General features: G+C 51.2%; 5 protein-coding genes across 5 annotated transcripts; 2 read left to right on the forward strand and 3 right to left on the reverse strand.

Moving 5' to 3' along the window:
• Nucleotides 1–64: 64 nt before the first annotated feature.
• Nucleotides 65–877, forward strand: SMAC4_08756 (uncharacterized protein; the record flags this gene model as incomplete). The annotated part of the gene is made up of 1 exon (XM_003344263.1): nucleotides 65–877. One exon carries the CDS (start codon nucleotides 65–67, stop codon nucleotides 875–877), a length of 813 nt encoding a protein of 270 aa, XP_003344311.1.
• A 735-nt stretch (nucleotides 878–1612) lies between these two features.
• SMAC4_08757 (uncharacterized protein) lies at nucleotides 1613–4806 on the reverse strand. The gene is made up of 2 exons (XM_003344264.2): nucleotides 2011–4806; nucleotides 1613–1941 (listed from the first exon to the last, which is right to left on the reverse strand). Exons 1-2 carry the CDS (start codon nucleotides 4415–4417, stop codon nucleotides 1904–1906), a joined length of 2445 nt encoding a protein of 814 aa, XP_003344312.1. The 5' UTR covers nucleotides 4418–4806; the 3' UTR covers nucleotides 1613–1903.
• A 3011-nt stretch (nucleotides 4807–7817) lies between these two features.
• On the forward strand, nucleotides 7818–10837 carry SMAC4_08758 (uncharacterized protein). Its single transcript, XM_003344265.2, has 6 exons — nucleotides 7818–8733; nucleotides 8806–8882; nucleotides 8943–9215; nucleotides 9355–9581; nucleotides 9656–9993; nucleotides 10080–10837. The coding sequence occupies exons 1-6, from the start codon at nucleotides 8582–8584 to the stop codon at nucleotides 10117–10119; spliced, it is 1107 nt and encodes a 368-aa protein (XP_003344313.1). The 5' UTR covers nucleotides 7818–8581; the 3' UTR covers nucleotides 10120–10837.
• A 4-nt stretch (nucleotides 10838–10841) lies between these two features.
• SMAC4_08759 (uncharacterized protein) lies at nucleotides 10842–12583 on the reverse strand. The gene is made up of 3 exons (XM_066090850.1): nucleotides 12067–12583; nucleotides 11517–11725; nucleotides 10842–11378 (listed from the first exon to the last, which is right to left on the reverse strand). The coding sequence occupies exons 1-3, from the start codon at nucleotides 12512–12514 to the stop codon at nucleotides 11292–11294; spliced, it is 744 nt and encodes a 247-aa protein (XP_065947832.1). The 5' UTR covers nucleotides 12515–12583; the 3' UTR covers nucleotides 10842–11291.
• Nucleotides 12584–13150: 567 nt separating this feature from the next.
• On the reverse strand, nucleotides 13151–13893 carry SMAC4_08760 (uncharacterized protein). The gene is made up of 2 exons (XM_003344267.2): nucleotides 13559–13893; nucleotides 13151–13441 (listed from the first exon to the last, which is right to left on the reverse strand). Exons 1-2 carry the CDS (start codon nucleotides 13732–13734, stop codon nucleotides 13336–13338), a joined length of 282 nt encoding a protein of 93 aa, XP_003344315.1. The 5' UTR covers nucleotides 13735–13893; the 3' UTR covers nucleotides 13151–13335.
• Between the last annotated feature and the right edge of the window lie 795 nt (nucleotides 13894–14688).

Consider the following 14688-nt stretch of genomic DNA (forward strand, 5'->3'; position numbering starts at 1 on the left):
TCTACCCACTATCACAACCTACATTACCTTACTTTTTTTGCTTCCTTCCCATCTTTCCAACATCATGTCAACCTCCGCGTCCACCAAACCGTCCAAGCCCACCAAGGAACAGTTCTTGAGAATCAGGGAGCTCCTCCATCATCATGGCAAGAGATATATCCAGGCTGAATTGCGCTTCAGCCCCAACAATCGCCCAGAGGAGTGGGACGAGATTATTAAAAAAGCCGACGCCCGGGATGTGAGCACCGAGAAGAATATGGACGAGAAGGCGACGGCCGAGCTCGAGCGCTTCCAGAACAGTGGTCTGTCCTACGACCAAGCCCAAGCCGAAATTACCAGGCTAGATAATGCCTGCAAGGAAGAAAACCCCACCCTTAGCCGGTCTTTCGAGGTCGCCGACGAATCAGCGGCGCTGGTGGGCCCAGATTTGGTCCACGAGTCGTGGAAGAGGTTGGCGGACTTTTACCTCACAGACATGGAGGTGGAACTTTTCCAAAGGAGAGGTGTTCAGTCTGTGCCTTACAGAAACAAGAAGTATGAGGAAGGGATAGAGTCAGAGGAACAGCTGGGTTTGGGCGAAACCGAGTGGCTTAGACTCCAAATTGATGCGTTGCAGCGCATCATCAACGGCACAGAAGATGTAGGACGACCCACCTTCAGCCCATCGGTTCTTTGGTGGTACCAGGACGCCATCTGGCTTAGCGAACTCGACAGGTTCATCATCAGATTGAGGATCACGTGCCTCAACCTTAACATCTATTCGGTGCAATTGGCGGCCACGTACCCTCATCCTAATGACGACCTGGAGGAGTTGGCGAAAGCACAGGAAATCTTCTTTACCAAATGGGTCTTGCCGCAAAGGATGTCATCAAGATGATCAAGTCCAGGCATAACAGGCAAAAGCGGCTTGCTGAGCAGCAGACCCAGCTCGCTTCTGCTTAGTCTGCTTCCATCACTTCACCTTATGGTGCCGTCCCACATCCAGACTTGGACAACAGACAACAGTTACAAGGACAGAAGGATTAAGAACAGTGTGTGTAATCCGGCTGGACCGGACCACACGTACGAGTTGGAGGAAACTTGGGTAGTAGCTACCATACAGTCATTGCGGTACTGAGAACGGAGACGGGAACATTTTCATACCATATCACTTGATAGGTACTGTTGTCGACAGCAAAGAACCTCCACAGTCATTACCGAAGTAGTTTAAATTGATCTTACTCTCATTCATTACCTATTTATCAATCTGAAGTCAGTGCTTCCTGCATGTGAAGATTCTCGTTTACCTCCATGTGTCCTGCGATTGTCCTTGACCCCATCGTACCTAATGAATAGTGGTGTGATCTGGCACCCTCATCCGTCTCAGACTGGCGTCCAGTTAGAAGATGGAAGTCGGCCGGTTTCTCGGAAGCTCCGTACACTGGGCGCTTATTCACATATCCCGGGGCTTCCCGCTCACAACCGGCACTCATTCCTAGTAGGTAAGGTAAGTATGCAGGCTGTCCTGTGTTTCCCTTTATTCTCCTCATGACTTCGTCCGTTACCACGACAGATTCAAAGCCCCTTTTCTGTCTTCGACTCTTCCACCTCCGTCACAGTTGCTTTGGCGGTTTGGCCGGTACAGACGAAGGCAAGTAAACATGTTCTATAACTTCTATACAAGAAAGAATACTCTTAACAACTCTATACGATCGAAGGCCTTCGTCTTTTCTTCCACCACACCCCGACTCTCTGTTTTCTAGGTTCACGACCTTTCCTACCCAACTAGCCTCTCTCCCTAGAGTGCGCTCTACCTGTTGGAATCTCTCCCCATAAAGGGCAACAGAGGAACCCCAAGATTCCCCATAGCCAAAATTCCACAAATCAGGTCCAGCGCCCTCAGCAACTCCTGCGAGTCAGAACTCTACTCGAACTTGGGCATATGGTAGATATCATCGGGATCTGTTTGTGTCACTTGTCAGCACTCCTGTCTCTTCCAGCTTCTCATAGTCTGGGAAAGAAAAGACTTACCCTTCCCCTCATTCCCAATAAACTCCCTAACCCCCTTCACTCTCTTATCAACCTCACCAAGCAACCCCTCCAAGTCCTTCTTCATCTCCCCGTTCTTTTCGGCACCCCTCTTCAACGCCCACTTCGCCACATCAAACCGACTGACCCTGTTCCTTAGCATCATATCAAACGGCGTGGTCGTGCTTCCCTCCTCTTGGTATCCCTCGACATCCATGCGCTCCGCTTTTTCTCGTCCGAAAAGCAAACCCTGCAACTCGGTCGGGTAACCGTGGTAGTTGAACAACACCGGTCTGTCGGTGGTGAACATCTCGATGAACTTGGGCTTGGACAGAGAGTGTGGGTGCTTGGACTCTTCAATGAGAATCATCAGATCTGTGACGTTGATGACGCGGACCTTGAGGGCGGGTGCGATGGAGCGCAGGAGCTCGGCGGCTTTGATCACTTCGAAGGTTACTTCAACGCCAATACCAACTAGGACCACGTCTGGGTCCTGTACGGATTGTCCCGCGAAGTTGGGGTCAGGGGTGGAGGCAAAGTGCCAGATGGAGGCACCCTGGCGACAATGCTCGGCTGCTTCGTCGGCGGAGAGGTAGACGGCCGTGGGCTGCTTGGAGCCGATGATGAGGTTGGTCTTGTTCTTGCTTTTCATGACGTGGTGCACGGTGCTGAGGAAGCAGTTGGCGTCGGGCGGGAGGTAGACGCGGGCGGTTTCGGCTTTGAGGTTGAGGACGGCGCCGATGAAGGAGGGGTTCTGGTGAGAGAAGCCGTTGTGTTCCTGGCGAGCCCAAGTGGAGGTCTCGATGTAGTTGATGGAGGCTAGGTCGCCGCGCCAGGGGACTTCGCGAGCGATCTTGACGAACTTGGAGTATTGCACCATCATGGTGTGGACGATGCCCAAGAAGGATTCGTATGAGGGAAAGAGGGCGGTGCGGCCGGTGAGAGTGTACCCTTGCATGAAGCCCTGGCAGTTGTGCTCGGAGAGGACCTCGATGACGCGGCCCCCGTTTGCCCTTGAGTACTCGTCCCACTGGAAGTCGCGCTGCGTGTGGTCAAGGATGGCATTGAGCTTGTTGGACTCGAGTTCGTCAGGGGAGAAGAGCCGGAGAGTCTTGGGGTTCTCTTGGAATAGCTTGTCGAGGAACTTGCCGGCCGTCTTCATACAACTCTCATCGATACCCTTCTCGACGCCGAACTGCTTCCAGTCAATCGCCTTCAGGGGAATGTGTGGATCGTAGGTGGTCTTGAGCTGTCCGAGCCTCTTCTCGGCCTCGGGAAGGACGCGAGTGATGGCCTCAGTAGGCTTGCCCTCATCATCGAGCAGCTCGTTGATCTTGTAGCTGGAAAGCCATCCGTCAAGAGCCTGGAGCTGCTTCTCGTCACTACTGGCCTTGGGCAGAGGGACCTGGTGTGAGTGGAAGGATCCTTCAATGATCTGACCCTCTACCTCCTCGGGACCAGTCCAGCCCTTGGGAGTTCTGAGGACGATCATGGGCCATCTTGGCTTCACAATCGGCTTGTTGTCCTCCCTAGCGGCCTTCTGGATCTTCTTGATCTCGGACACGGCCCATTCCAGCGAGCTCTGCAAGTCGTCATCAATGTTCTCGAGGTCCTCCACAATGCGCACTTGGTATCCGTAGCCACTGAACAAGCAAGCAATCTCCTTGTCATCCATGCACCCAAAGATGGTACGCTCACTGATCTTGAAGCCGTTGACATGGAGAATGGGAATAACGGCACCTGATTCCTTGGGGTCGATGTACTTAATAGCATGCCAAGCCGTGGCTGTTGGACCAGTCTCTGCTTCACCGTCGCCCACTACGCAAGTGACGATCAGATCGGGGTTATCCATGACAGCGCCGAACGAGACAGCAAGGGCATAGCCAAGCTCACCACCCTCATGGATTGAACCGGGAGTCTCGGCGTTGATGTGACTGGGAAAGCCTCCCGGGACAGAGAAACGGGTGATGAGGTTGCGCAAGCCTGTAGCGTTGCGGTCGTACTCGCCGGGGTAAAAGCGCTCTAGGGAGCCTTCAAGCCATAGAGAGGCGAGGGCGGCAGGGGCACCGTGGCCGGGACCGATAACGTAGATCATATCGAGGTTGTGGTTGCGGATCAGAACGTTGAGATGCGACCAGACCAGGATCAGCCCAGGGCATGTTCCCCAATGGCCGAGGAGTCGGGGCTTGATGTGGGAAACTTGAAGGTCATGTTTGAGAAGAACGTTGTCGCGCAGGAAGATCATGGAAGCGGCAATGTAGCATCCTGCACGCTGGAATGCGCGCAGCGATTCTCGAACATCATCTGGCAGCTTCTTGCGCTCAACCTGGACAGCGAGGTCGAGGACATTGTCGGGGAGATGGGATGGTAGAGGAGGAGGGTTGGGAATGGGGATCTGTGTGCCGCCCATGATGTCTGTCGGTGTTGGTCGTATTTTGATAGTATGTCGTTAAGGGGTGTGTCGCGATGAATGAGCCGCAATGTGTAATTCTGGCGGCCGTTGTGTCCTCCCTTGCAGACGTCAATCGTTTGTGGCGCCTGCGTGGTTGGAATGTGGACTTCAATGGTGTTGTTTGTTTGCTTGCAAAATTGACCCAGCGATGAGACAATGCAGGAAATGCGGGATCCCGTCCAAAAAAGTACAATAGGCTTTGTGGGTGCGGGCCGAACCTTTGTTTCGCGCCGTTGTAAACTCAAATTGGACGTTTGTTGAAGATATCTTGTAGAAGGAAGGATATGAAATGGATAAAATGGAAGTAGTTGTTCCTTCCACTCGGCATGACGGGGAGGATGGACATCAAGGTACGCTGCACTAACAATTATCACTAACTGGCGCCGATGACGTCGTTCATCCAGTGGTGGGGGTTCGTCCGATAAGGCTCGAGTTCATCCGATAATCGCCCCACTCATTGAATCGATGTTCCTGCTTTTCGAAATGCCCTGTTCCTGGCAGCTGGAACTGCGATCCCTCTGGTGGCATTGGTACCCTAATAAACCCGCTGCCTGTGTTTCGTCTCACTGGTGTCTGCCATCTCGTCTCACCACCAGCCTTATCTGGATCCACGTTGGATGTGGTGGTGCAACGAAGGAAGGGGTAAACTGACAAAGTAAACAAATGACACTTCATTTCAATGTTGAAAGGTTCATACGGAGGAAACATACCTGATTGTTGGTGGCCATGGAAGCGCTTGGAGGCAGATGCCTCCAGTAATTTCAGGCGGAATTGGGCGAAAGGGCCAGCAACAACAAACACGTTTTCCAACATTCTCTCACTCCAAAAGAGCTGAGTAGACAGGAAAATGGCAGGTAAAGCGAACCACCTTCATTGAGAGCAAACCTTGGTGACCAAAGAGCAAGGCAAGAAGACAAATGACGCCGGAGAAGAAAGGGTAACCTGTTGGTCGAAGAGTGTCAAATGCAGCAGTCTACAGACTACACTTTTCTCCAGGACACTCTCATGTTCTGACATCCAACAAAGCTCAATATCTGTAGAACCTCCTGATGTGCGTACCTCTTGGACACTCAGCCCGTTCAAAGACCTAGGATGCGCCAACATGCTGTTCCAGAGAGAAGACTGATTGGCTTGGTCCAGTCTTGTGAGCAGCCCTCTCTCCTGCTGAACAGAAGACCCTGGCTCAGGGTAGCACTAAGTGGGTTTCTCAAACCAACGTACATCTGGCAGATTTTGAGAACAAAGAAATCCGCCAGCGCTGCCTCGAACTTCAGGTCAGGAGCAGGACAGACGACCATTTTGTCGCCATCGCCATGCAAGAGAACAAAGAAACTCTCATTCATAGCCCGTTCATGGTGTTGAGGACGCTCTTTGAAGGACAAAGAAGAGGGTCTTGTATAGGAAAAGACAAGACTATAAGAGAGTTCGACCGCTGTGATAGTTAGAATGCTCAAACTCGAACGAATTCAACGTTCTCATTGCTTCCCAAACTCGCCATCTTTTTTGCTTTCTTCATCGTGATTCTACAAGTACTTCTGGTGTTTTTGCAGCTATTCTCAAGCCATGGTACGTACCTGGCGGAGTGTCCTCCAATGTCGCATTGCCCACTTGCTCGCAGATTTCCCCTGTCTGTCTGTTTGTCGCATATCCACCCACAGAGACCACTCATCTGCTTGCAGCTGGCAGCACTCACACTCGCAGAACAAATTGTGCTGACCGTGTGCCCCCCACTTTCTCTCAGGGTTCCTCAAATTCCTCCAACAAAAGAAGCCCCAAGGAGTTGTACCCTAGGGGTATTACCGGAGGCTATGGTTCTTCAAATGTGAGCATTTTTTGTAGCATCTGCATCTCGCTCCCACCCATGTTCTGCAGGACACTAACCAAGCCAATCGGACCAAGTCAGATTCCAAGACACCAATTACAACGGCCCTTGATCTCGTTAGTGAGTTTTTACCCTACACCCATTTCCATGAATTCTCATGAGTTGCGCAGAACACATCTAACCACCAGCCTCGTAAAGAACAAATGCCTTTTGATCCCAATGCCAAACCCACATTAGGCGACCCCAGATCCGACTTTGAACTCCCGCGGTATAAAGACGACGTCGAGCGTAGTTCTCGCCATGAACCTCCCAGCTATGAGAAATATGAGAGGTCCTCTTCGAGATCTCCTCCTCGCAACAAAGAGAGATCCAACTCCCCATCTCGTGACAATAAATCGAAGGATTCCAAGGACTCCAAAAAGTGCATGAACACCAGCACCAGAGGGGTCCCATTATACCCCAGTTACCCCAGTTACCCCAGTTACCCCAGTTACCCCAGTTACGCCAGCGCAACACCAAAACGGTACAAGCTCGTTCTCTGAGTTTTCCAATGCACACCCTATCGGCGTTGGCGCATCCCCTGCAAAATCCACCAAGCCATCGCTCGCCAGCCAGTCAGACACCGGCTTCATCGTCTGGGCGCTTGCAAGGGCCGGGGAGGAATGCAAGCCACGATCGACACTGGGACTGGGGTGAAGTGACATTTCCACTTTCCACTTTTCCCAATTCTCTCTTTCTTCCATTTCGACATTTCGACATATCACTTCTCTGGGGACGACTGGATTTGACGACATCACGGTCTGTTGGCGATGCCTTCATGACCTCTTTTTTCTCATGTTTCAGACATTGCATTTGGTGGTTTTTTGCAACACTTCTTCACGATACCCCTCATACACTTCTTCTTTCTGGGTTGGCGGCGGCGGGGCTTTTGCATCAAAGACGGGGGGACAAGCACGGGGTTAGAACGGGAGAATGACCGATCACGACATTCACGATTGCATTTTGGGGCTGGACATGGCCCTTAGAGATACCCTAGACAGGCACTGAACAATGGGCATTGGTACCCATGTGGAGGAGCCCTTCAGTGGGAAGGAAGGACGGCATTAGCATTGGGACACATGGACGGGAACGGCAGGCACGATTGACATTTTAGATCATTTAGAATTGCGGGATTGCATCTACAAATAAACAGAAGATAGAAGGAGCTGTCCTCTTCCTCAATCAAAAAAAACTCCTCCTTCTCCTTCCTCAAGAACTTGGAAGCAATTGACTTTTTTCCTCGTTGCAAGTGTCCAGTGTCCTTTTGCGGTGCAATTTGTCCAACATGTTCTCGGCCATCACGAGTCGGACTTGGCTCGACCACCACATCCAATCAATTCCATCCATCGTCGCCAAGCCATGCTCAATTGTAACCAACAATTGTGGCTCAGTACCTGCGCAAATGCAGCTGCCCACAACTTTGCCCGCGGCCATCCGAGTTTCTCGATCCACAAAACTCAAGACACTTGCTGGTTGAACTCGTCCTTCAACGCTCATCGTCAAGGGTATGATGAAGAAAAAGGGCAATGATGATAACAGAGACCTTGATGACATATTCTCTGCATGTTGATTGCTTCCTATTCGAGATATTTTCCTTTCCAATTCCAGCAAAAGTACTAACCACCAACCTGAACATCCACTTGAACCGCTCACAAAAACAGCAAGGCGTTCTCCCAACCCTCGTCAGCCTAACAGCTGCAAGGCCCTTGTGAAAGACCCATCCCATCTGTCAAAACCCGTCGAATCCCGCGTCAAGGATGGCGAGGAGATCGCCTCGATACTGTACCCCTGAACAAGTCCCAGTGGACGACTGGACGCAGCGGCTTTTTGCTTGGTACTGTAGCACTCGATGCAGTTAACCCCTCCAAATCCGTCCAAATCACTCCAATATGGTTACACTCAGCCCCTCATTCTGCCGCCAAAGCCCGTCTGCCAGTTGGCAAACAAGAAATGGTCGAGAGATATGAAGAAGAAGAAGAACCCGTCCTGTCCTGTGTCGGTCTCGAAACGCATCGAGTCAAGTTTGAGTCGAGGTCGGATGTAACTCAAGAATTGTCATTTTCTTTGTTCTGCATGGTTCCTGTCGGACTTCATCACTGAGATTGATTGAAGCGTCGAGAAATCAGTTGACATTACCTACACTCTGGTTAGCCGCGCAGTTAGTTCCAGATTCTGTCTGTTGGTGCCCAAGAGGCGAGACGGGTATCGGCGGCCTCATAGTTGGTCCAGCGTTTGGAGAGTGCGCACAGGTGACGGACAAGATGCCTTCAGAGCAGGACCAACAGTCCGTTAGGTCGGTGGACATGATCAAGGGGATGGCGGAGGTTTTTAATGAAAATAACAAAGCATGGTCAATTGATCTGGAAAGGGGAGAATCTCGAACGGAAGAAAAGTCAGAAAAAGAGATTGATGGGTAAGTATTTCGGTCGGGTTGAGCCCCCACACTCAATGGTCAGGAGTCACTCCTCGCTAACACTCCGAACAGAATCGAGCTCGAACCGTATCCGTGCCTCGACTACATCAATACCGAGGAAGAACCATCGAGTTATGTCAACATGCAAGGTACCATTAGCCATTCCCTAGACTTCCTGTTAACTGATCCCGAAACTCACATCATCACAGTGACTGATGCACCTGATGGCTACCCTATGCTCGCCCGCTTCATCTCTTCCCACGAAGACGGTTACATCTTCCGGGAATTTCGCTACCTTCAGTCCCGGACTCTCTTGCACATGCAGGATGAGCTACGAGCCCTCGAAGTGCAACTGCACAGGATGGACCAGTTTGATGCTGAGCACAGGGCCACAGTCCTCAAGACGAGGGAGGTGGATGATGATCGATTGGGGGCGAGGGGACGGTTGATGGAAGAGATTGCGGAGAAGCTCAAGAAGTATGGTATGACTGTTTGGATTTTCTTCGTCTTCCTATTCTTCCAGTACTTCAGCAACGTCTTCAAGTCTGGCTAGGCTATTGAGATGCAGTCAGTGAGGCAAAGTTGACTTAAAATGGAACACTTCACTGACCTTCAGCACAGGCGAGCTCCTCACCATATCCAACAATCTCGCCAACATCGACCGTCCATCTCACTTTGACCTCCAAAGTCTCGAAAGCTTCTTCAAGGCCAAAGAGCCGCTGGTCAGACACGAGCGATATCTTGGATGCCAGTCCGACTTGGTAACCCTCAAAGCAGGGAGGGACGACGCCTGGCTTGACCGGAGAATCATACAGTTACTCGTCAAGTACAACTGTGCTCCACTACGGGTAGCTTCTCCCCTTCTTCTTTCTCAGCTCTTCGTCAGATAGTCAGGAGCTCAAAGGCTAACTTCGCATCTTAGTTCCTCTTCGCCAATGCCCACACCAAGACCCACGCTGACAGCAAGCACACACCACTCAACCTCTTCTCGATAGCCCGCGTCCACTTCGCCAAGATGGTCATTCTCATCTTGCTCATGCTCTGCCTGCTGTGTCTTCCCATCATTCCGCTCTATTCGTGGACGCAGGGCGGTGGTGGAGACAAGAAGGATGGAGAAAGTGAGGAGGAGAGTACTGCGATTACTGGACAGACACTGGCTAAAATGATGGGCTTGATTGTTTCGTGCGCGTTAGCCTTTGGCGTGGTGTTGAGTGTGTGTACGAGGGCAAAGAAGCATGAGATCTTTGGGAGTTGTGCTGCGTAAGTATTTCATTGTTTTTTTATTTATTTTCTTGTCGAGTTCATCGGTTCGCTCCTCCGTTCACTAACTTGGTTTGAAAATGCAGGTACATGGCTGTTCTCATTGTCTTTATGACAACCTCCTGATTGGGATTTCTGTTCGAAGTGGCCTCGGTGTGTCTGGTGGACACGAGAGGAGAACTTAAACGCATCAGACAGTACTGATCAAAGAGCTGTGTTCGAAGTTCGAACCCGGCCCATCTTTCAAGGAAAGCGAGACTGAACAAAGTCTGAACTCCTGATGGGTTGGAGAACACAGCGCGAATTTGACCGACCCTTGCGATGAACAGAAGAAATGACACGACGAAGATGAGGTCCTGGTCACCAACAAGGTCAGCAACAAGACTACCGCCTGCTCAAGACAGGCCGCGGGTTTGGACTGTGGAACCTCTGCAAACATCAACATCAACATCAACATCGCATCGCATCACATCACATCCATCATCCATGCACCACCCCTTTTCTACCTTGCGCTGCAAGCAACTCCAAAACGACAAGGAAAAACCCAGGAACTAGGTTTTAGAAATCCGCATCAATTCTTGAATTGAATGAAAAAGGGCAAAAAGCTCAGTCGCCCTGTTGAGCTTGCGGAACGAACCTCAATCCTCCAGTCAGCGACCTACGAAAACGGGCCCCGGAATACCACGCACCCGGGCAACGTTTTCATCAACGGGAACCAGAACCACTGTGCCATAAAACCACACCACAGGGCTGCCCATTGTGGTAGAGGGGCTGGGGAACGGACCTTATATGCCCGGTAGTGCGTGCCACTAGTGCCGGCTGTCTGGGCCAGCCCGGGAAGGTGCGCGGGATGGGGTGCGGGAAGGGGTGTGGAAAAGGGTGCAGGAAGGGGAGTCATTCGTCCGATGTCTGGTCGCTCTGGTGAAGGGCGTGCAGGCCCGGCGTCGGCGGCATAATGGTGGTACTCGGGAGAATCACTCCCGCGTTCCTTATCACGCTTGTAGTCAACATCACGACTCGCGCCTCGGTCTTCGGAATGAAGAGGCCACACAACTCTTGAGCTTAAGACGATGGTCCAAAGCAAGTGTACTGGAATGAATTCTTTGGGAATGAAACGGACACCTAACTTTGAAAGCAGTGAACTAGATGTTGAAGTTGTATGGTTTATGTTGGAATATTTGACGTCGCGAGCCGACTGAAGTCATCTGAGGCGATTTATCTCTCCCACAATCAGAGTGCTAGGCTCTTTCTAGACTTAAAACGAGCATCGTAACTTGACCACCTATCATCACAGGCTCTCAAACCCCAAACTTCTTAAAAAGCTTGTACTTCACCGTCTTGAACTCGGGCATGACTGTCTCTTCCGTGTTAGGTTCCACTTCGTGCTATTTGTCCCCTTGTATTAGCTTCCATCCTCCGCTAAACAGCCCCAGACCCCAAAAGCATTTAGAAACACCTGAACGTGAAAATATGAAGATTTCCGAGGGAGAGAGATGGGGAAGAGGAAGGAAGAGAAAACATACCACAGCCAAATACTGCTTATAACCCGTGCCATCTCCGCCGGGCGCAGGGGCAATGAACTTGAGCAGAGTAGAGCGAACGGGATCGGGTCCTTCCCATCCCTTGCGGGAGTAGTCGAGGATGGCAGAGGGGTGGGCGCCGGGGACGTCGTGGCCGGGGATGTCGGAGGAGTCCACGGGGACGACGATGATGTCCGTTTGCTTGGAGGAGTCTGTGGGGGTTTGTTAGTTGGTGGCCGTTGTCTTGTTCCTTTCCCAATCAAGCCATGCCGAATGGCCGTCACTCATCCATCTGCCATCTGTCATCGATTACTCGTTGTGCCATTGGGGAGCACAACAGCCAACATCCCCAATTCCCATACAACTTCATTCCCTTCTGACCAGGCCTCCCGATATTGTTGCACTGAGTGTAATCCCTCCAGTGTTATCCACCCTCATCAATCCCATCCCATTCCCATCTTTTAGCCCACAAGTTCACCCAATACCCTCCCAAGTCCCTTCCCCAAACCCTAGACACCAACCCAACCATGCCCCAAAATCAAAAGAAACTTACCGCTCTCACCACTCTCCGCCACAACCTCCCAAAACCCCATCTCCCACCTCGCCATCTCCATCGCCTTCCCCCCAGCAGGCAACATCTCATGCTCCAACGGCACCTTATACAGTCCACTCTCCGGGTAACTTCTCGCCTTCTCCACATCATCAACCGCATACATGGCCAAATACTCCCACTTGCTGTCTTTGGGATACGTGACGTCATTGGCCGTCGACGACAGCGCGGGGTTGGATGGGTTTACGCCCGCGCGGATGTAGCGATTTGCGGACCGGAAACCGGAGGAAGAGCCGAGGGAGAGAATGTCGGGGATGTGTTGCTCGTTGTACCATTTGTTGAAGATTAAGTGCGAGCCGGAGGGGGGGAGAAAGGAGGGGTCGGTGGGGAGGGCGAAGACTGTTAGGTAACCTTTCTTTGCCGCGGGTGCGGGGGCGGATTCGGAGGACATGATGGCGACGGTGGTGGTGATGGTGTTGGTGTTGAGTATGTGTGTGGATGAAAAGATGGGATTTGTGTAGAGAGGTTGGAAGTGATGATGTTGGGATTGGAGTTGAAGTCGGAGCAGTGGAGGCAGTCTACACTATGAGGTGGCAGTGTGGAGTCAGCAACCATGGATGTCGGCCGGGACAAGGACATGGGGAGATTGTTTACGCAGTAGAAGAGCATGCACGCTGTGTCACATGAGATTAGATAACTTCACATGAGATTAGATAACTTCGAACGCGATTCTTAACTCATCAAGTTGGGGCTTTAAGCTTGCTCAATCGCATCTACCCTAGTTACCTTGGTTAACATCGGCTGTCGGACCCGGACCCGGACCCGGACCCGTTGCAGTGCCGCCAGTTGGAGAAGACGGAGTACCGAAGTCCGCTCGGATCCGGCGCACCAAGACGGGAAATGGGGCCGTGGTTTCGGGCTCCGGCAGTTGGGGAAGTGGGGTAAAGCTCCGGCCGGCGGGCACTAAACACCCGCAACAGGAACCCGAACAGCCCAGAACAGGTCACTCAAAAACACATAAGCAAATCCAATCACAATGGCTTCAAAACGAAAGTGAATAGATCGGTTTGTTGATGCAAATGTATTCATGAATCATTAGGTATCATATCGCCATGCGGCAGTTGCACGTGCGCGATCTGTTTGCGAAAGCGAACCTGTCGCCCTCGCAATTTCCCATTTCCCTTCAATGTGCCTTCCTCCCATTATGATCGCACTTCGCACTTATCCCATCCATTTATCTAGAGATAGTCCCATGAGACTTGTAGAATCCCTTTACTGGCTAGCGCTCAAAGGCGAAGTCTTCTTCTCGTCGCCCTTCTTGTAAAGCATGTAACCGCCGGCGGCCAGGACGCCGATGGCGGTGATTGTGCCGGCTCTCCTGTTTTGATTTGTTAACAGCTAGTCTCTCTCTCGGATTTTTTAAATTTTTTTTAATTTTTTTTCACGAATTGGTTCGGTTGGGGGGAGGGGGAAAGAGGGTGACTTGGGAACGTACACGTTGTAACGGTTATGCCTGGTAGCAGGCTCAGACCCCTGAACACCACCGAGCTCGTCCCTGTTGGAAGAGACGGAGCGGATCTGGTTGAAGGCAACGACCCGGGATGCGGGAGAAGCGACACGGCGCGCGGCGACGGGGCGGAGAGCGGAAGCGGAGAGTCTGATGGCGGACATCTTTGGATTTGTTATGTGTTTATGTGTACTTGTAATTGGTTGTTGTTGTAGGTTTAGGTGTGGTGTTTATTGGTTGACTGGTGATATGACTTGTTCGTCTTTGATATTATAGATGCAGGCTGTTGATGAATAAATGGTCTGGAACTCTTCCTCATGATAAACCGTTCCCATCCTTTACTTATAAACCATTGCTTCTCATTTGCGACTGGGCCGAAATTGAGGTCAGTCGATGATGTTCATTGATGGCCCGTTGGCATGACGTTCGAGTGTGCATCTCCGCATTAGACGTTGATCCACTTATCCTTGTTATTCCATTGGTTGATTGGCAAGGGGTACTAGGGTACCGCAACTGCCAAAGCTTTGGGACAGGAACTATGACATCATATAACTGGAGCGTCCGTCACTAACAATGCCCCTGCCTGCCTGCCAGGTCCATCGGCATGAGCAAATGCATGTCCATCAAACACTTTCTCGGGTTCACCGGTTGATGTTTCACGTGCCTGGGTACGTCTAAATGTGCGTGTTCGGATGATGTCGGCAGTAACTGTAAGTGTACGCTGCCAGCTCCCAGCTGCCCTGCTCCCCTGGAACCAAAACCTTCTCCCTTAGTTGGAGTAAACAACCCCCTTCGTCGCTGTTTGACATCGAATGTCATTTGCAATACCGCTTCTTCTCTCCAGGACGACCGAGTTTGATCCATAATATCCCCGAAGTGGTTGTCCAATTTGGGTACGCAACCAAGTGGTAGATACACTGCTATGGTTGGCTTGAATCACATCAATGAACCGGGCAGCTCGTGTTCAAACACTGTTAGTCTGGACTTGAAAGTGACATGTATTGTTGTGTATATTATAGTGTACACTTGCAAACAAATAGAAAAACAAGATAATAAAAACCAAAAGGACAGGTAGTATGGTACAAAAACCAACTGCCTTCAAAACTCCTTTCAACGAT

This window comes from Sordaria macrospora, chromosome 7 (assembly GCF_033870435.1).
Source record: "Sordaria macrospora chromosome 7, complete sequence".
Classification (NCBI taxonomy): Eukaryota; Fungi; Ascomycota; class Sordariomycetes; order Sordariales; family Sordariaceae; genus Sordaria; species Sordaria macrospora.